At 37.6% G+C, this 22,843-nt stretch overlaps 1 protein-coding gene across 2 annotated transcripts in view; it reads right to left on the reverse strand.

Annotated features, from left to right (window-relative positions):
* Positions 1-22,843, reverse strand: part of LOC149851219 (calcium-transporting ATPase 5, plasma membrane-type-like) — a 217,144-nt gene that overhangs the window by 49,906 nt on the left and 144,395 nt on the right. For both annotated transcript variants that reach the window (XR_016430781.1, XM_089999263.1), the window contains exons 19-20: positions 1,319-1,384; positions 1,137-1,235 (exon numbers count right to left, since the gene is read on the reverse strand). Coding sequence is in view for 1 of the 2 variants with exons in the window: in XM_089999263.1 (XP_089855389.1) it covers positions 1,137-1,235; positions 1,319-1,384 (165 nt within the window). In the remaining variant the exon portion in view is untranslated. The remainder of the gene's footprint in view (positions 1-1,136; positions 1,236-1,318; positions 1,385-22,843) is intronic.

Raw genomic sequence — 22,843 nt, forward strand, 5'->3', positions numbered from 1 at the left:
TTGTCAGCTTCTGTCCTTATGAGTTCCATGTGATTCTAAGGATATTTATCGGTTTTTGGTGTCTAATCATGACTCCTGAATCTATGCATTCTTTTATATGTCATGATTATCTTTCTAGTGAGGGTTCTTTATGATCAATCTTTTATGAGCATGTATCTTTATTTGCAAGAAAGATCGTTTTTATTATATTCATGAGGTCCTGTGAGTTTCTGAATCATTATGCTGGTATTTCTTCATGCATTATATTACTTACCTTATACATGCATGTTATTGCATTTCTTTCCACTACATGAATTTGCTCAAGTCTATTGTTTGAAGCCTATTTGAGTTTTTCTAAAGATACTTTCTCGAAACTCTACTTGATTTGAAATTTTTAAGATTAAATGACATTTTAAATACACAATGACAACATCTGCTCACATAAGATGGTAAACATAGAGCACAGAATAGGACAAGCATTTATTGAGAAAATGAGATCCAAAATAAACTGCAAATTTGAAATTCCCAGTATGAAAGACCTGTTACAAGACAGGTCTTCAAGAACCCAGGCAAGTGAAAGACGCAAAAAAAAAAGAAGGTACCAAGAGCAAACACGGAAAAGTTTTTGTCATCATCATTAGGATACCTAATATTACACTCAAGTAGAATGTGCAGCTGAGAAGCTTTTTGTGCACCAAATCCTAATCTTAGACTATTACTTATTCCTTGCATCAAATTCAGGGGTCATCCTGGTATTAAACTTGTTAATATATGCCCATCCCATGTTAGCAATGTTTTAAATGGATCAAATGAAGCCACAATTTTCTGGCAGTAAAATGAAGATACAGAGAATATGCACGCAGATGTATCAGTAAAGCATGGTGTAAAAGCAATGAAAAGAAAAAAACATAGATTAACCTGGTATTATATTTTATTCTGCACCCAATGGAAAAAAGGACATTATTGGAGAACAAACTATATCCACAATAAATAGCACTAACACGCATAGGCAAGAAACAATCTAGTAAAACTCAATAAGAAAAGCAAACCAAAACTACATGAAGATACATGTCAATCATGCAAGAGGATGGTTGGGGGTTAACACAAAAACCCTAAGAAATATGCACAATTCCAGTAAAAGAATAGTATCAATTTACCAGTTGTATGGCAACCCCACCACGCTTTTTCTCTGAATTAAAAGGGAAAACTTGGATAACTGATGATTTTGAACGCAACTCCTCAAACTTCATACCAAGCTTAAAAACCAATTCAGTGGACACAAGTGAATATCAAAATGCAAATAAGAAAAAGCTAAAACAAGAAAAAGAAGCAATCAAACCTCAAGTCCCCAAGAAAGAAGAGCCTTTTCAGTAGGTGAACCAGTTACTTCGACAGTCCCACCATCCTATTGAAGACATGATGTAAGCAACTGTGTAAGAACGCATATTTCACAATATAAAAACATGCCATTTGCACTAAAAAGCTTGTATCCAGATTCACGTGATAAATCCAAGGATAGTGGTTGTACAGCAACCAAGCCAAGTAACTTATACATGTAATACCAAGCTGATCAGAATCACACCTAATGAGAGAGAGAGTTATATCAATTAGAGATAGTGGTTTAGAAAGTGAACTTATTTTACTAACAGCTTTGAATTCAGATATATAAAAGGGAGAGGGCATTAAACTATTAGTTCAGTGTACCAGAGTGAGAGACAATAAAAGGCCAGCATTGCATTCCTATAATTCTTGTTAAATTGTACATATAGACATCTATATATATGTGTATATATTTATATTTGATGTATATACTTTTTATTTTTATTTAATTTATTTTTCTTTATCTAGTTCATTTAGAACTAGATCTAATCTAGTTCTTTTTGAACTAGCTCTTGACTAATCAACACTTTGCTGACTGGTCAAAAGAGCCATTGGAGCTAGTCCAATGGCTCTATTTAGAGCCGTTGGACTAGCACTAACGACTCTTTGAGTCTCCTCTCCCTTACCCCTTCATTGTATACAAATAAGGGTGATTCCCCTTTCAAGGTATACTTCTTGCATTCTATGATTTGAATAAAATATTTGTTTTTATATATTGAGTCTTCTTGTGTATGCCCTTTTATGGGATTTGTTGATATGCCATTGGACCGTACTGCCTTCCCTTTATGCCCATAATACCTTAGTGTGATACTTATAAAGCCAGTCCATACCCAAGATGGCATCGTACTCAGTCATATTAAGTAGGATTACATCGGCAGGCAGACATTGCCCATCTAATACTACGTTAATGTTAGGTACATAATTTACGCATATTTTTCTATTTCCCAAAGGGGTGTATACTTCTAGTTCATGACTTAGAGATTTAGTGAGTACACAACATTTTATAGAATTCTATAGAAATAAATGAATGTGGCAACACAATCAAATAAAATCAATGTTGCTAGGTTAGCGACTAGCATGGTACATTGCACCAGGTCGTCTTTAATGAGTTGTTCGACCTTGGCAGTATATACGCGACCAGTTGTTGCCAGTTTTTGTTGTTGTTGCGGCTGGGGCTGTTGCTCGGGCTTGGATCCACCAACACCCTTCCTCCGGCCATCTATAATCTCTTTGCAGCAATCTTTGATATAGTGGTCTGTCTTGCCACAATATAAGCAACTTTCAGTCTCTCAATAACAAGGTAATCCTAGATGGCTGTGATTACAGGTACGACATAACTCGGTCAACTTTTGTTGTTGCAATTGTTGTGGTTGAGCTTTGTTTTGTTGTCTCTGCCTCTTGGTAGGAGTAGCAGACTTCTTTTCTTTAGATCTCTTCTTGGGTTAGCTTTTCTAGCCCCACTAATGGTGGTTCAGATCGACGAGATTGTTGTTTCTATGTCTCTTTTCAGTCATCCTGAAGTATTGTGGCCACTTTAACGACCTTGTCCAGTGTTTCTGACCCATGGGTGAGAACTTTAGTTCGGAGGGTTGGTTTTAGACCACAGGCAAATTGCCTTGTCTTCCTCAGTGGTGAATACATGGGGACAGTACTTTTCCAAGTTTTGGAACTTCATAATATACTTTGCCAATCTTAGTCTCCCTTGTTGCATCTCGAGGAACTCCAGCATCTTGCAGTTCCTCTCGTGCTTAGAGAAATATGTAGCATAGAACACTGCAATGAATTGATACCATAGTAATGGCTTGTTGTTGAATTTAATTTCTAAGGTGGTTGTCCACCAATGCTCCACATGATCTCATAAACTATAAGCCCCGAAGTCTACCTTCCTGTCTTCGGGAATGGCCAGTACTCAAAAAGTCTTCTCAATCTCGCGGATCCGTGTTTCGGTGGCCTCATATGTAATTATTCCAAAGTTATGACATGCCTCTGGAGCCTGCTTGGCCTATGTCTGTTCTCTGGTTGTGGTAGCCAGATTATTGAGGGTCTCCATGATAAACCCTTTCTAATCATCCCGCTCGTTAGGCGGATTCTGATTCCTTCTCGTGTAGCAAATCATCCTTCACGTTAGAATGACCTGAAAATAAACAAATATTTGCAAGGTAATATCAAAATAGTACATCATATCTGCAACAGTTACAAAATTACTAGCAGGTCTGGTTAACAGTACAAAAAAGGTCATCTAACTATTTGGAGTTCAACAAACAAACTCCAAAACAACCCGTCATATTTCTTCCTAAGGTATCCCCCCTGAATTTTGCCATATACTTTCTTGTATTTCCCGTGCATCTTGGGATTGGAGACGGAGGATATCTAGGAATTGTCGTTGTGTATTTCAGCGAAATAAGAGGAGAGTCAGATGAAGATGAAGCTGGATGATACTCACGAGATGCCGGTATCGACGAATATGGATGTTAGTCAAAAGCAACAGGTAACTCTAGATTGTAAATCGGTAAAGTCGAAGTATAGACATGTGATATAGGTGTCAAATCCTCAAAGGAGTCTGAAAAAAATTATATCAGCTCAAAGGTGGTTGTTGGGGGTCATTGTCAGGTAATGCCTCGTTAGGGAGGCATTGGTTTGCAGAGGGTGACCTACTTGAGGCCTCATCCGAGAGGACGTTACCTGCTTGTTGTCTTCTGCCATGACAGTGCTTGATTTGGCATTTGTTGATGATATGCCCTAATTCTCCACAAAACTCACAGATCTCATAGTCTATAGGACAAAATTGTGCTATGTGCACCCGATGGCACCTACAACATTTTCCCATTCGGGGGTTGGTATTCATATGAACCAATTCCTGAATTTGTCGCCTCATTTAACGTGTTTTTGTTCGTTGTTAATCGATTGCCTTAGTAAAGGCATTGATAACCTCAATCATGTCGTTGTATAACATTTATTCAAAACAAGCATCAGTAATAGACAACCTACTATTATTTTATATGCACAAAAATTTAAGCAAAAACTTTGGACCAGTCCTTTCGGACCAGGGCTCTGATACCAACTTTGTGATGCCCCGAAATTTAAAACCATAAAATTTACTGAAATTTTTGAAAAAAAAAAATTATTTTTAAATATTGACAGCAAAAAATGTTTTAATATTGAGTCCGGATTTGATAATTTCGAACGAGCCATAGGGGTGAAATAACATAAAGTTATTATCAGATTGAAAACCAAAATATTATTTACATCATTTTTGACAAAAACTACAGAACGTTCAGAACTTGGGAATGCAAAATATTATGAACAAAAGTCCCAAGCGGAGCCCTGGATCCTTCAGAGAGTACTAGTCCTCAATGTTGCTCCTGCCCCTCTGCATTCATTGTCCTGTACCTGAACAAAACCCATTAAAGGGTCAAACTTCTGACAATCTAGTAAGTCTATCAATTCCGGTAAATCAAAATATTAAACATATTCAATCAATTCAGATAGAGCATTTCCACTGAAAAGTAAGATAAAATACAAAATAAAATTGTTTGCATAATTAAGGCATATTTTCATTTCAGATTGTGATTAAAAAGGTATTTGTTTCGATAATTAACCATCCACCCTGATACATGGGAGAAGACAATTACAGACAGCTGAGGCATTCTGAGGGTGTATTATTCTCAGAAGTTTTAAACCCAAGTACCTGACTGTATCGAACCCAAAGCAGGTGGTTTGTAAACGTCAGAATCACAGCTAAGGCAGAACAGAAGGTAGGATGCATCATGGACTATTGCAGTACTTGGGAATCTATCATGTAAGACACGTGGATAGCCTCGGCCTCTGAAGACCTACGAGTCAGTGGAGACCACTGGGATGCTTCGCTCTAAAAAATTAGAACAGAATCACTCGATGTTGTACCATCTACCGTCTCCAAGGTAGAAATCAAGACATAATGGGTCAGAAGGGTTATCTTTATTACAGAGATTATTTTATGTGCCTTATACTGTATAGGCCAGAATAGGATTCAGTAATCCAAGTACCTGCTTCTAGGGTAAAAACCAAAGTATTGTATATGTACCCAACCCAATCAATACTTGCTTTGTATACATGATTACTTCGCCAATGTGGCGAATTAATATCTTAAGTTTTGTGTGTAGGCATGTTTTATTTATCAGATAGTGATTTGTTTTGCACTTTAAGAGTAAATTTATTTCAAGCTCGTATACGAACTAATCCTAGAACGAAAATATGCCCTATACACTATTGTGTACTTGTGACACCGAAAAAGTCTCTCCGAACCTTAGCCTCATTTGGGCCGCAACCATTTTCTTTTTGTTCAGAGCAGTCTACTCTATTGTCAATAGGGTTCTCTGAACCCAGAGCTCTATTCTTAAGCTAAGCAGATACGCACGTTGTTTTATACATGCTTCAAATATTTTATCTTTGAAGAGGTGAGTATGCATAAAGTCTTACTTTATCTGAAGTATAATGTGTGCATCTTCAAAATATTTTATTTGAAGTATGATGCGTACCAAACTATTATTTTATTTAAAATACGATACGCATATGCTATTTTATTCAAAAAGAGCGTATGCAAAAACCATTATTTTATTCAGAAAAGGGTCTGCAAAAAGTATTATTTTATTCGAAGAGGTGTATGCAAAAACTATTAATTTATTTGAAAAGGTGTAAGCAAAACTATTAATTTATTTGAAAACCATATATATATATATATATATATGATTAAATCATAAGCGAGCATGTATGTACTAAAGCTATATTTAACTATGCAGAATTTAAACGCATTTGACGATAGAACTTACTTTGGAAGCGCGTTGGTAAAAGACGGAAAAATTCCCAAAAAGTCCTTGGGGAATTTTTCCTCCAATATAATCTTTGAGGCATGAACATGAATCGGACCGCGTTGCTGGTTGCAGTTGTTCCGAATAGAGTCAAGGTGGCGAAGAAAGCAACCGAACCGAGTTGCTTGAAGAGAATAGTTAGAGAGAACCGAGTCAGCAATCGTGCTGGGACAGAGCCGGGCTTGGTACCACAAGGATAAGGTGCAGACTGGGTGGAGTTGTAGTGAAGTGGTTGCAGCCACCAGCAAAAGAGCCGATGGTGGTGATAGGAGAGAAGAAAGAGGAGGGTGGCTAGTGGCTGGGTTAGCCAAGAAAACAAATGGTGGTTTAAGAGGAAGAGGAAGGGCCGAAGAGGAGAAGAAGGAGAGAGTGAAGGAGGGAAGAGAATAGTGAGAGGTGAGAACGAGTTTCAAAGGAGGGAATGAGCCCTATTTATAGGAAAGAGAGGAGGGACTTGTGAGCTATGGTGTTGCCAATTGGCAACACCAAAGACCTCTCACTGAGACCTTGGCTATTACAAGTGTTTGAACTTAGTTCAACACTTGTAATAATAAAAATACTATAGGCTGAAAACGGTGGGCACCCCTTGCTAGGATAATATGGGCCTTGGGTTGGATAAATGGTGATCCAACCCAACGTCCAAGGCCCATCTAGTTCAATTGGCTGAACTGGAATAACCACCAATTAGTTACATTGACTAAGCCTACTTAGTTAATGTAACTAAGCTCTCTCTCTCTCTCTCTCTCTCTCTCTCTCCCTGTGTGTGTGTAATAACCTCTTTTTTTTTTAAATTTACCGTAATAGCTACGTAAAATTTACCGAAATACGTAATAGCCTGAGATACGTATTTCGGATCCAGGATTCATAAAGGGATCCATATGTAATATATATATATATATATAATATATATCACATAAATAAATAAAAAAATTAACGGGTGAAATCCGCTGTTGGATCCATTTGGATCCGACCTACGGACCCACTTCAGTAAGTCATCACGGATCCAACTCTAAGGGGGCTTTCGGGTTTCGGGTCCGGACCCGAGCCACCCCCCGTGAAATGGAAAAAAAAGAAAAGAAAGGTAAAAAGAAAGGCCCGATAAGTGGGCTGTTCGATAAAAACCTGTTGGGGTTCTTTTAGAACCCTAGCAGGAGTCCATAATGTTGTTGGGGTGAGGGAGCGTTGCGCAGCCGCCGGGGAGGGTTCCTCTCTTTTCGGGCAACCCACCTACAAGTAGGGGTCCCGAATCCTTCATCCTCCCTCACTCTCCTCTGCCTCTCTACCCTTCGGATCACCCTCCGAGCTGCGGCCTGCTGCTCGAAGCCCTCGTTGGAGACGCCGACCTCATCTCCACTGGTGGTGCTGTCAAGGCTGGCCGACCTTCCCTCGTAGTTGTCGCAACCTTTTTGCCGGAAAATGGTAGGATCAGTGTACCTGTTCTTTCGGGTATGTCATGATGCTCGTTTGTGTGTGGGAGTCCAAGAAATCCAAAAAAAAAAAAAGGGGTTCAAGATTTTCCATTAGAAGGTTTCAGGTTTTTAATATGAAGGGGGTTTGCATGTGGACATCAAGGGGTTTCAGGGTTTTAATTAAGGAGGGTGCTGCGAGGGTTGTTGGAAAACCCCAAATCGCTCGATTTGGGGATTCCGACTACCAAAGAAAAAAAAAACCCAATTTGCCGATTTGGGGGTTTTCCAGATTCGGTTAAGAGTAGATACCTTTGATGTTTGGTTGTTAATTCTGTTCGAGTATTACCTTGATCTTGTTGTCATGTGTTCAGGGTTGAACTGTGCAAACAGTAAATGCTGAAATGTGGGTATGCGTTTTAGCTGATTCTCGTATCTGAAATTTCTGTTTAGATTGTGCTTATCATAAATATGTGGGTGTAAAGTTCTCTGATTTAAGTAGTATGCATATGACTGAGTGATATGCATGTTAATTACTCTTCATGGTTGCAGCACACTCTGTTCCTGTCCTATTGCTTTAGCAGTGTGATATTGCTTGGCACCGTGATTTAGTTTGTGTAGGGGTTTTCAAACAATAGCCCTTGTGCAGTGCGGTGGAACCTTTTAGCAAATAGCATATTTGTCTTACAGTCGCCTCACTCTTAGATTTGTCTTACAGAGTTCAGATTAGTTCACGCCAACTGTATACCTTGTTATATGCTGAGTAGATAACGTGATTAGCATACCTTATTTTATTCAGAGTAGATGTCGTTAACTGTATTCACAATACTGATTTTATTGTACCATTATGATTTATTTTCACAGTCCATGGCTTAATCTAAGTAGTCTTCCTTGTATATAGTAATAGTTGTTTAAGGTCATCTCTGTGGTTGGCTGAAGGTAAGTGTGATACAGATGGGCTGTGTGCCAGCTAAAGAATCACAGGGTCTGAAAGTTATGCTACAGTAGTGCGGCTAATACTCACATGTTCAATGCAGTTACATGCTTGAGTAGCTCTGAAATTGTAACCTGCTATGTAGTTGCTGTAATCATCATTGCATTCATCATTGTACACTTGCAGCTTGTTGTATCACACACGCACAATAGATTGGCTATATCAGGATTGCAGCCTCCAGGTGTTAGTTATTTAAAGAGCATTTGTTGGTGACAATACCCTGTACATTATGCTCAGCATATGCTGATGTGCTGGTTATGTTTTATTAAAAAGACCCACATGCATGCGAATGTTTCTAGTTACGGGTTACATTATGTCTTACACATAAGGGGTTTTGATTTTACCATAGTTCTTGCTCATTATGTTTAACCTTGGTTAGTGTCCAACATGTAAATAAATATATGGAAATACATTTCCGTTTCAGGGCTGGTATAAGTATATGTTTTGAGTGGTTTGGGAAACCCTGCCTAATGGGCAATATGAGTGATTACCCGATGCGGGTACTTGGGTTGTTAGCATGTGTGCTAAGGCAATAAAACTGATAAAAAACTTAATATTAAATGTTGAGTGCCCGACTGGTTTAAAAGTATTGAGGTCTGTGTGCTTGACTGGTTTAAAGGCACCAGAGCACTCTGAGTGGGTTTGTGCAAATAATATAAAAAAAATTTGAAGGTATGTGTACCTTAGTAAAATGACTAAGGTTGAGAACTTACTACTATGGTAGTAGGAGGTAGATGGGGAAACGCCCCCATACTTCGACAAAATAATTAAATGAAAAGATTAACTCGCTCAAATTCGAGCTTACCTTGGAGAGGGTAGGTGGTACAAAACTCCGGGGACGTGTTTAATTGTTTCGAGCTAAAATGAATCGTTGGTCCCCAGTCCTCGGAGTTGGGAGACCCAGACTACCAATATGTCCTATGTGGTAGCTCTTTGTACTTCTGCAGAAGTTAGAGATGCATCATGTTTTGGTTTTAGCCTTTGGGAGGCTCTCTCGGTCACTGGCCGCTCCCTTAGGATTTACAGTTTCGGTTAGAACGTTCGGGTTAATAAAACACCCATGAATAATAAACCCCCGAATGTTCTCTTCCGTTACGGGTGATTCGCCCCGCGTGTACCCGCGGGATAAATAAAGATAAACATTAATTAGCACAATTTAGGTATTACACTGAGTAGTATGATTGAAACTTGTAGTTACAGTTCAATATTTCTTCCTGAATGTAATTCTTTACCTGCAACATACTTTAGAAATTGTAACATGCAAGAGGTTTAAATCATGTTGACGTGTAGCTAAATGTTATCCTTGCAAATGTTGTGGTTGTTGGTTGACTGATATACATGTTACTGTTATTGTAGAGTTTCTTTATTTGATCTTATATATGCTGAAAATCACTCACGACACCCACATCACATACTTGACACACGATATATCTGCAAGAAAGGTTACAGGAATTCCCACTTAGACAGTTGTAGTCTAATTCCTATAATTTATCATTTTTCAGGTGAAAAGTAGAGTTTGTGAGCGATTGCGGGATGAGGCATCGATCGAGACTTGATTTACTTGTTCCTGGGCGGTCCTCACTTTCAAATGTGATTTTGTTTGACCCATAATGTGGAAACTCTGTTGTTTGAATTTACTATTACTGAAATAAAAATAAATGGTGTGGTTTGCTTTTACCTTCCTGTATCGTTCCAGAATGCTTAACCTTGGAATTATTATTTGTTTTCGTTGTTTTAAAAAAAAAATCCTCAAAAATCTGAGTTAAAATTTCAAGGCGTTACTCTCTCTCTCTCTCTCTCTCTCTCTCTCTCTCTCTCTCTCTATCTATATATATATATATATATATATATATATATTAAATCAGGGTTGACTGAACTCAGGTGGCTGGACGAGTATGAGCTTTTGACTATAAATATTATTGTGATATTTATAAAATAACCATTTTACCCTTGAAACTTGTCAAGCATATTTTAAATGCATTACAACTTTGATTTCAACAAAATCAAGATCAACTTTCTTAGAATTTTGATATGAATGCAGCAATGTGTTCGAAACTTATAAAATAAATCTTAAAATTTATGATTTTGCCCTTTGGGTTGTTGGGCATGTTTTACGAGTGTACGAGCTCCTTTTTACGAAATCACTTGCGTTCTTCTCGAAATTTTGATACGGTCACAACCACATATTTGAAAATTACAAAATAGGTTATAAAAAATATTCATTGCCTTAGATATTTATATCCAAACAAAATCTCTGAAAATTTGTCAAGTATTACAGTGGTCTTGCTTCTCTCCTACACTACTTTCTTTCTCACCTCATCTTGTCTCTCATTTTCTCTTTATTCCTCTCTCTCTCTCTCTCCTCTTTGTAAGAATGGATGACAATGATAAAGTCACTATCGTGCCCATGAAACTCAATGATACAAATTATGTAATATGAACTTCAATTATGAAGCACCATACTTAGGGAAAGGGGTTGTGGGGATTAGTGGATGGTTTCGATCCGGAACCAAAACTAATCCTCATTAAAGTAGAAAATGAGAGAGAAGTACCTCTCACGAACGATGAAAAAACTAAGGCATCAGTTACATATGAGAAAAAATGAAAAGAATGGAGAACGAGGCATGCCAAGATTATGTCTTGGCTAATTAATATCGTTGATATCAAAAAATGCTCTAGCCTTGCAAAATTTGAGCATGCCAATAAGGCTTGAGAATCCTTAAGAATATATATTTCCTTAAGGATATTGCACATGTGTGTAATTTGTAAGTGTAATAACCACAAATTTTTAGGCATTTATTTAAATATATTATAATATAAAATTTCATAACAATGTGATTTGGGCCTGGGATCCAAGTCGCGGATCCGGGACCCATAAAGGGGTCTTTACATATATATTTATCTCGTATAAACTTATATGTACATATATAAGTGCAAAAATTTTAATTAAACGAATTATTCAAGTAATAGGTATGTATATAATGCATAAATGGGCTTGGGACCCACATTCCGGATCAAAGACCCAGATAGGATCCTTAGGAATATAGGTAAAATACCCTATATATACGTATAAATGATTAAATATATATATTATACGAGTAGTTTTAGGGGATCCATGATTGGATCCATTTGGATCCAATCCGTAGATCCATACCGAGTGGGAGGCGCGGGTCCAGAATCGCTACCGGGTTTGGATCCCGAGTCACAGGTCGTAGACCCGGACCCGACCCTCTCGTTAAAACGATAAAAAAAAGGGGGGGGAACTCTTAGACCCGGGTCGGACCCGACCCGGATCCGTAACCCAGTAGGGTTTTTAAAAACCCGATCTCGGGCTACAGTTTATAAAAGGGGGGAAAACAAGAATCGTGCCTAGGGCACGATTCCTGCAGTTACCAAAAGGGAGGAGGGGGGAACGGTTACAGAGGGAGTAACTGAACCCCGTGCCTCTCGGCAATAGGGAGGGGGGTTTGGGCGATAAAGGGGGAGTGGAGAGGGGGACTCGCCCTCTTCCCTTCTCTTTCTCTCTCTCTCTCTCTCTCTCTCTCTCTCTCTCTCTCTCTCTCTCTCTCTCTCTCTCTCGTGTGCGCGCGACGTGAAGGGCGCACAACCCTTGTTCGACAGCAGGGTCACCGGAGGCGGCGATATCAACCCCTCACAGTGTGCGATCGGGGTCTGCGGGATCAACCTCACGCTGTTGCAGCAGCCACCTAACGCCGGATAGAGGTACGGGTTTTCTCTCTTGAAATCGGGTGAGAAAGGGGGTATGGATTGGATTCTATGTAATTTTTTTGGGGAAATCTCATCTTGAAATTCCTGTCTTTTTCTCTTTTGGGCTTTCGGTGGGTCGAATCACATGGGGTTAAATTGCGAGTTTTTCACATGCTCATATCTTCACATGTTCCTTGAGAAGGATTTAGTTTCAGCAAGCTAGGGAAATTTCAGCTCGTATGGGTTTAAGGTTTCAGGATGGCTTTTTGAACCTATTAAGAACCTGGTTCTTGAATTTAAAACTTATTTTAAGTTCGATCGGTGATTTAATATGAGTTTGGGTATCATTTGTTTTGTTGGGAGTTCATAATTAAGATATGGATACATTGATTTTTTCTTGTTGTGTGATGTCCAAATTTGTGGATTAACCCTAATTCCAATTTAAAGTTATTCAGATTTTTTTTATTTATTCAGCATGTTTCAATACATTTTTATGGGTTCACGATTTGATGTTGTTCAACAGACCAAATTTTTGATTCATTTGTTCACCTGTTAGTTTTGGATCCCCTGTTGCATAAGGGATTTATGGTACGTATGAGTAAGGTCTGCCAAGAATGTGATGTAATTGGATGCACGCATGGTAGGATCCTGTTATGTCAGGACATACTGATTTTTTTTTATTGCATGTATCTCGGTACAAAGCTCTTTACCCAGAATAGTGATCTGTGGTTTTGGTAATGGAGCGATTGTTGTCATAAGCTCTCTACCCTAGCAAGTTACCGTGACTATTTCATCTAGATATGCATGTTTATCATACGTAATGAGCATTCATCGGATTTAAATTACGCTTTCTTGTTAATACATTTATTTTATTGCTTAAGATGCATATAGATCTATTTATCATCTTCATATATGGGGTTCTATTATAACCATGAGTGGTCCAGTAGGTGTTATTTAGCACAAGCATGTAATTAAATTGATTCTGAACTTCTGGTTATGTCTATATATATTGACGTGGAGCTTTGGGGGTTTAATAAAGGTTACTTCAGATTTATTATGTCAATCTGAATCAATTATTTGAATCTAATTTGTTAGAATGAATCGAGCTTGCATCTATTCTTAAATCTGATATGTTTTGGTTAACTAAATAATGTATTGAAAAAATGATTTTTTTATTAGAAACTGTTAAAGCTTAATCGTTTTGAATATTTAATTAAACCTGAGACTAATAGGGGTTGTGCCTAGTAGTTGTCAAACGACTCAAAGGTTTTATCTGAATTACGTTTAAAAAGCCTATTATGGTCGAGATAGGTTTTGTTTAGCATAGGCAATTTATATTGGAACTGTGAAAAAAACCAAACATATGAGATTGTTAATGCATTTTTAAATCTGCCTAAAACTCTGCAAATCCCTTGACGTGAAAAATCGTGTTCCTTTAAAACCCATGGCAATACCTGCCAAGAATGCACAGAATGTGAGCACTGTGCACCCTAATATGATCTGACTTTTCTGTTATCATGGGTGCAGCGATTCTTTTACAAAAAGGGGAATATATATAATATGCAATTTGGAGTGGATCTGTCCAAATTTTTTTTGCTTATGAGGGCATTGATGGTCAATTGGATCATCAGGGGCTGGGTGAGCCTCGAGAACCAGTTGTTCCCTGCTTTAGTTATCTTCAGGTATTGCGCAAATCAGAAGTGATATTATGGTTTCTACTGCACTGTTCTGTGTTGCTACGGACTATGGTCCCGTGAAGAGCTTGGGCAAGCTTATGTTATTAATTTTTACATGTTGATTTGCAAATGTAAAAGAGATGAATTAATAACAAGATAAAAGAAAGTAAAGAACAGTGTAATTCATATTCTCCTTGATGTCCCTTCTTTATTGTGGGAATCTTGGAGGTTGCGGTTTGGGGGAAACCGTAAAGATACAAAAACTCTGTGCGCGTTGTTGTTGCCCCTGAACCCAATATTGAGGTTCTTCTCCTGACCACGGTTTTAGGGAGAGTCAACCACTTTGCCTGGGGGTGGTGTGCTTTGACACAGCTGTTATTGTTTTGGTATACCAAGAAAGTGGCGTCAGTGGATGCTGTTTTTCATGGTGTCTCCGACATTGGATGTTGTTTTCCAATGTTCTGATGGATGGTGTTGTTTCCTGATATCGGTCGAGGGCTATGTTTGAAACCCGGTAATAAAATACAAATTTTGTGCTAAGTTACCACGGGAACCCTACTTGACCTAGGGGACTGTACCCGTTTGGTATATCCGCGGGCAATGGTAAATTAAAAAGAGAAACTTAAAGTTATGTGCATTTAATAAGACATGCATATGGAAAGAGAGAAGCTTAAATAAAATATAATAAAGGGTTCATGCATTGCACATATAAATCATGCATATTCCTGTTATGCATTAGATCACGCATATTTGATTATTCCTTTAGTTGTTATATATTGATGATTGTATGTTGTCGTTCTCTAATGCGTGTTAAATGCCCTTATTGCTTAAATTGGGATCTATGTTGCTTAGTTAATGTTCTCTCATGCTTGATATTTATTTTCTTCTTACAAGAATGGTTAATTGTCTTATGAATTGGTTATAACGGTATCCCTCTAAACTATTACATGAATCTTATTTATGTTCTTTTTCTTATTTGATTCATTAGGGGAACCTGTACGCAGAATTCTTTGGATTTCTGACCCTCTACTTTTATTGGTTTTTCCCAGACACAGGTGATCAGTGAAGTCGACTCGCTTCTGAGAGGATACGAGGGTCACATTTTCTTCAGACTGCTTCACTTACGGACAAAGTGGTTCTACTTTTGTTTCTTTTAGTTATTTTTATTTTCTGCAGTTGTTACCTCACTTTTGAGTTGAGTATGAGACTCTTATTGATTCATTAATAAAAGGGTATGAGTTGGGGTCGTTACAGCAAGACAAGGTTCGTACTGTAACCCAAAGTAACAAAAGTATTAGGGAAATATTATAATGAGTTACCAAAATGTTAGAAAGAGTTGGCTTTTCTTGAGCCAAAATGGCATTGCCCTGAAGATATCGAGGTCCGCCAAAAACAACTTGATGCAGAACACTTCTATCAATTTGTAAATGGTTTGAGGCCGGAATTTGAAATGACCAAATCGGCTCTCTTACATAGAAGTAAAGTTTCATCTATTGTTGACAATATGGAAGAATTAAGTATGAAGGAGAATGGGTTAAAAAAGTGTACTTCAAATAATGAAGATGATTTCATTTTAATCGTCTCTAAATCGAGAAATTACATGCGTAACTATAGACCACCTCATTTTGAAAGGCAAGGAATGATTATGACAAAAGAAAAGTTATTCGTATCATTGTCATAAACTGTGACACTATAGACCTCAATGTCTAAAACTAAGAAGAGAAGAAAAGAAGTTGGCTTTGGCTGGCTTACAACAATTGTCAAATGATACAAGTAATCAAGACGCACTCGTGTCCATGGCTTAACTAATGAAAATACTTCAACCTCTTTTTGAAGGGGCATCTTTTTCAACCGGAGCATCAACTCAAGCCGTAGTTTCGTCCTTGATCCCAGTAAATCGCTTGGGTTTCTTGACTCGGGTGCTTCTTTTCATATGACCCCTAATAGAGATATTTTATCCAAATGTCATTAACAACTCAAGTGTGCATATTTTTATAGCCGACGGTACATCTCTTGAAATAAAAGTGGTAGGAAATTTCGAAAGTTCTTTTTAAAACTCCAAAAAGTTTACTATTCTAAAAGTTAAATATATTCTCAAGTTAAATTTAAATCTTTTATCCATCTCTCAAATATCTTACCATGGATGCAATGTCTCACTCTCTTCTAATGATTGTTGGGTACAGGATCGCCAGTCAGGGAAGCTGATTGGGGAAAGCCTTAGAGAAGAAGGTATCTACTATATGGACTTTTTTTTAGATACCCAAGGATACATTTTGTTATAGTGTTCAGAAATTAGATTTGGGTTTATGGCACAAAAGACTTGGTCATCCAAATACATCTAAAATCACAAGTTTGAAAAAAAATTGTAGTTCTGAAAATTTTACTTTTAAAGACTTTATTCTTCATAAAATGAAGAGATTAGCATTAACTTTTGTTTCTTCTAGACCACCTGAGTTAGTACATTTGGATGTTTCGGGTCCGACACTAGTAATATCAAAAGGTGGATATGTATATTATATAATTTTTTTATGACTTTTTTAGGCATACTTGGATTTATTACCTTAAACATAAATATGAGGTTTTCTTACATTTTCAAATATTTTATAAATTGGTCAAAAATAAGTTTCAAAATGATATTGTTATTTTTCATATTGATTCAAGGAGGAAAATTTTTATCAAAAGAATTTTAAGGATTATCTCAATTTGCATGGCATCATACATCAAAGATCTTGTCCTCTTGCAACCACAACGAAATGGTTTGGCCGAACGAAAACATAGATACTTTATGAAAACTACTAGAACCTTACTAATAGCAAACCAAGTACCAAAAGTTTTTTGGGGCTGAAGCAGCTTTAACTGCTACTTATCTCATTAACAGAAAGTCATTTTCTTCATTGAAAAATATGACAAGAATTGAAAAACTTGTTAAATTAGTTTCTAATTACTCCAAATTAAGAGTTTTTGGATGCAAATGTTTTGTTTTCACTAACAGTGAATGATAAATGTTCTCCTCGTGCCATTCCTTATACCTTTTTATGTTATGCAGATAACCAAAAAGACTACAAGTGCTTTGATTTTGATAATAAAAAATTGTGTGCTTCCAGAAATGTACCATTCTTAGAAAAGGAAAGTTTCTTTGATTTTGAAAAAACTAAAGTAACTGAGTATTCCTTTCTATTACATTTGACTTCAAAGTATGATAATAATAGATGTGGTTATGAATGTGATCTTGATAACGGTCAGGATATGATTGATACAAAACAAAACCATGATGATATTAGTGAAGAGCAATCCCATACGGACAGGAATTATTTGCAATACTCTAGGCGCAGTGATCCCAATCACCCATGTGCACTCGAGAAATATTCTAATCAACCTAAGATTATCAACACCAAGATGCAAATTGATGATGGAAAACCACTTGAAGATTCTACTCGTTACAAACAACTTATTGGAGCACTCTCTTATCTTTCAATTACTAAACCTAATATAGCACACATTGTACACACAGTTAGTCAATTTCAGCACAATCCCACTTTTGTTCACATGGGAGCAGTTTTGTGTATTATTAGTTAATATTAAGACTTCTCTTTCTCGAGGCCTCTTTTCATCTGGTTCATCTTCATTAGATTTATTTGCTTACACTGATGTTGACTGGAAAGGTGAACCCAATAACAAGCACTCAACCAAGAGTTTTTATGATTTTTTAGGTAAATCTCTTATTTCGTGGCGATGCAAGAAACATCAGAAGGTTTAACTTTCGTCAACTAAGGCAGAATATCGGGCCATGGAAACCACAACGATGGATGTGGTCTGGCTCAAGAGGTTGTTGGCTGATATAGCAGTTCAAGTGACTGGAGCCTCCTACATGTATTGTGACAATAAGAGTGTGATTTAAATTGCCAGCAATCGTACTTTTCATGAATGTACTAAACATATCGAAATTGATTGTCACTATATTTGAGAGGAGTATCTATATAGGACCATTGATCTGCCTTATATTACATCAGAATACTAGTTAGCATATTTCTTCACCAAACCTCTGATTACTCCCAGATTCCATTTTCTTTTAGACAAACTTTCGGTTATTGTATCGTAAGTTTGAGGGGGAGTGTTAAATTGTACATATATGCATCTATATATATGTGTGTATACATATATATTATATATGTATATATATTTATATTTATATTTGACGTATAAACTTTTTCTTTTTATTTATTTTCTTTTTCTTTATCTCGTTCATTTAGAACTAGATCTAGTTCTTTTTAAACTAGCTCTTGACCTATGTCACAGGGATTCGACCAGCCGGGGGCCGCACCCGCGTCGATGCAACGCGATGCGGGTGCAGGTATAATAACCGCAAATTTTTTTTTTGGTATATTTTTATTTGGGTCTAGAATTCCAGCTTTGGACCCAGGATCCGTAATGGAGTCCACATAGAATATCAAGTATAGTTATATATGTTTATATATATATAAGTATGAAAACTAGTATGTGGATCCGTTGTTGGATCCATTTGAATCCGACCCCCACCCGGACTTGCAATCGGACCCGGCCCGCACCCTGCAAAATGAAAATAAATAGGGGTTAAAAAGGGCAACCCGATATGGGTTGCCCGATAAAACAGAAAGGAGAAACCCCCCTCCCCCGATAAATCGCATGTTAGGGTTCCTTTGAACCCTAACACGTTGAGTGTGAGGGAGATAGGGGAACCGCAGCAGCCGCTCTTCAAAAGGCTGGTCCGATTCCTCGCGTGACCCCACCCACGACAACCACTTTCCTTCCATCGTCGGAGCAGTTGGGCCACCGGAATCGGCGACCATCGCCTCGCGACCGCCACCTACAGAGTGCCAGACGAGGTAGGATTTTTGTCTCTTCTTTTGGGTATTCTATGGGTCAAGCATCGACAGGGGGTTGTTGTAAATCCATAGTGGATTAGGAGTTTGGGGGTTTGAAATGTCGGGAAATCCCCAAACTTCGGATTTTCGACAGCAAGAATGGCCACAGTTTTCTTTTTTCTTTTTTTTTGTGGGAGTCGAAATCCCCAAACTCCCGATTTGGGGGTTTCAGACTCTGTTAAGAAGGGGGGGGGGATTTCGGATTCTGCTATGGTTCGGTTCCTACAAAACTACTTGTTAGTCTGTTGCCCATCATATGGTTAGTTGCCTATTAGGATGATATTCTACCTGTTAATCTGGTACTTGTGTAACTGCACATAAAGCGGAGGTCCAGCTTCATACAAGACTGCATATTAAGCGGATAATTAAAAGGTTTTTTTTAGATGCATATTGAGTATTATTCAAGTTACGATTTAGCTGCATTTAAAACTGATATATATATATATATATATGGGGTTGTAATATTATTGAAATAGAGTTTTTGCATGATACGTTCTTGCATATATAAATAGTAACTAATATGCAAATCTTTTGTTACTGAATATGAAGCGTCCATACTGAAAACTTTCCACTTCACAACCTACTGCGAGCTAATTAGTTTTTCCTGTATGTAGTACGAATTATTTAAAGTTACCCCTTGTGTCGGCTGAAGATAAAAAGTGGTACGGGGTGAGATAAATCGTGTGCCTGTTAAAGAATCGCAGGTTCTGAAAATTTAGGCTACCATAATACGGTTAATACTCACTTGTTAAACTTAGTTATATGTCTAAGTAGTTTTGAATTTTCAATACTTAATCTGTTAAATAGTTGTTGAATCCATCATTTGCATCCAGTAATGTAAACTCGCAGCTTGTTGTAACACACACGTACCCTAGGTTGGCTATATCATGGTTGCAGGTCTGTAGCCTCTATGGGTTTGTTATTGTAGGAGCATGTGTATGTGTTAATACCCTGTACATTATGTCCAGCATATACTTGCATGTTGGTTATGTTGTAATTAACGGCCTACCTGTGTGTGATTGTTTCTACTTATGGGTTACATTATGCCCAGCATATGCTTGCATGCTGGTTATGTTGAAATTAACGACCTAAGTGTGTGTGACTCGTTGATTATGCTGCCATGTCAAGTCTTTTTCTCAGCCTCAGCAACATATACTGCTACTGTCTTCGTGCTGTAACATTTATGATTGCTTGTGTTTCAGATTTTATAGTGAATAGTTGGTTGACTCTTATAGTGATATGCAGTTCGTTCATTAGAACTTTATTTATTTCAGCTTGCTCAATAACAAGATAGTCGTCGGTTAGTGAGGGCATTCTATTTTATATAAAGTTGCACATGGATATGATGCTACTGTCCATTAGGAGAATATTCTGTTTTCATAAGAAGCTGCATATAAATTTGATGCCAGAGTATTTGGACATTTTAGTAGGCATTTAAATTCATGATAGGCTGCATGATAACCCTATAAAGTATGCCTGTTTAGAAACATATTAAGTGGTTATTTGAATTACTATTTAGTTGTGCATCAAATTTATATGAGTATAAATTGGTTATAACACCATTGAGATTACATAGTATGATTCCAAAATGAATCAGTTGGCTCAACATAACAAATCGGTACCCGATGCAGATACTTGAGACTGATAAATTGTTTAAAATAGAAATTTGATATGACAAGAAAAACTTAACTCAATGGTTGTGTGCTTGACTTGTTTAAAGGCACCGGAGCACTCTGTGTGGGCTCATGAAAATCAATATGAAAAAAGGTTTAGGGTTTGTAAATGACTAAGGATGGAATCTACTACTATGGCAGTGGAAGGAAGTTGGGGGAAATGCCCTGTACTTCGGAAAATAAATTAAATGAAAAGATTAACTCACTCAGTTCTTGAGCTTACCTTAGAGAGGGTAGGTGGTACAAAACTCTAGGGACATGTGTTTTGGTTTCGAGCGTAAAGCGACTTGTTGGTCCCAGTCCTCAGAGTTGGGGGACCCAGACTACCGAATGTGTTCTAGGTGGTAGCTTCATATTCTTCTGCAGAAGTTAGGATGCATCCTGTTTTGGTTTTGGCCTTTGGGAAGTTCTCTCGATCACTGGCCGCTCCCTTAGGATTTTCAGTCTCAGTTAGAACGTTCGGGTTAATAAAATACCCTTGAATAATATACCCCCGAATGTTCTCTTCTGAGATGGTTGTCTTGGCCCGTGTGTACCTACGGGATAAGAAAAGATAAACACTAATTAGAACAATTATGTATCACAGTGAGTGGAAATACTGGAGAGATATGTTTATGTTCTTTAACATGCTTTATATTTTGAGCTTGTGATGATATAAAATTATGAAGCATGTAGATATGAGATGGTTGAAGAATTATCTAAGAATTGTACATGTTATTGTTATAACTGTTGCAATACACATTCACTTGCTTATTAATGTTGCACACGATGTTTTATCGGCTCAGTTAAGGTTGTTAGATAATTATTTAAATGCTCATGTATAAGAATGTTGGTTTATATGGCATGAACTGCTTACTTGTTTAGACACATGTTGAGAATCACATTTGACACCCACATCACATGCTAGATTCATGATATACCTGCATTGAAAGTTTCAGTTTTCCTACTTAGACGTGGTAGTCTAATTCCTATCTTTTTAACATTTTCAGGTAAAGAGTAGTCCAATGAGCGACCGCGGGGAGGCGCTGACCAAGACTTGATCTACTTGTTCCCGGGTTGTTTTATTTTTCTTTCAGATTAGATTTTGCTTGAGGCTCTTAATGTGGAAACTCTGATGTTTAATTTCATTATTTTGAAATGGAAATAAATGGTGTGGTTTGTTTTTACTTTCATGTATCGTTCTGGAATGCTTAACCTTGACATCATTATTTGTTCCGCTATTCAAAAAAAAACGGGGTTAAAATTTCGGGGCGTTACAGCAGGTGCGGCACTCGGTGCAGTCGAACCGATCCTAGGTGAGTTAACCCCTGGGTGCGATCAACACACCCAGGGTCTTAATTGTCCAATTTTTGGACTTAAAAAAAATATATATTGCCCAATGAAATGGGCATGGAGGAGGATTAGGGCAAAAACAGTTTGCCCCCTAATCCCGACCATGACGCCTCCTCTGCTCCGTCTCTAACCCAGCAGCAGCAAGGTGACCGGTCCTGCATGGCGAGGAGGTATGTTTCCTCTCTCTCTCTCTCTCTCTCTCTCTCTCTCTCTCTCTCTCTCTCTCTCTCTCTCTCTCTCTCTCGCTCGCTCTTCTCGGCTAAACCCCTACCCCCCTCTCTGTGTACCCTCGTCTCTCTCGCTCTTCTCGGCTAAACCCCCACCCCCCTCTGTCTATGTACCTCTCTCTCTAAATCTCTCTCCCCTCGCACACTTTTTTTTATCATGTGGTTATTTCTCAAGTATTACTAATTTACGATGTTATATACCGCAGTCACCCCCTCATTTTACTAAATTTGGCCACTGCATGCTGATCTAATTTGGATGATAAAAATTTTCATTGTGTAAAAAGCTACAAATGCCTCTATTCCGTGGGGTGATTATGTTGAACTCATCCATTTTGTATGATTTATAAATAATGTTTAACCATATAATTTGTGTGTGTGTATTATGCCTCCCAACCACCTAGTGTTGGGTCTTTTCTTGACCAATACTTGGTCCATATATGTGTGATTCAGAAGCCCATTAATTGATGAAAATTTTGTAAACTTTCTTCATCTTTGTCGTGCGATTTTTGTGGATGCATGATGATGAATTAATTTGATGATATTATGATAATTGTTTTTTATTTCATTAGTGTTACTGTTAACTATTAAAAATTATATATATAATTATATATATACCTTCCCGCACCCAAGTTTTTTTAAAGTGTCGCATCGCCGCACCCGCACCTATGTGACATAGCTCTTGACTAGTCAACACTTTGTTGACTGGTCAAAAGAGTAGTT

The sequence above is a fragment of the Nuphar pumila genome, chromosome 1 (genome assembly GCF_984573655.1).
Source record: "Nuphar pumila chromosome 1, dmNupPumi1.hap1.1, whole genome shotgun sequence".
In the NCBI taxonomy this organism is placed as follows: Eukaryota; Viridiplantae; Streptophyta; class Magnoliopsida; order Nymphaeales; family Nymphaeaceae; genus Nuphar; species Nuphar pumila.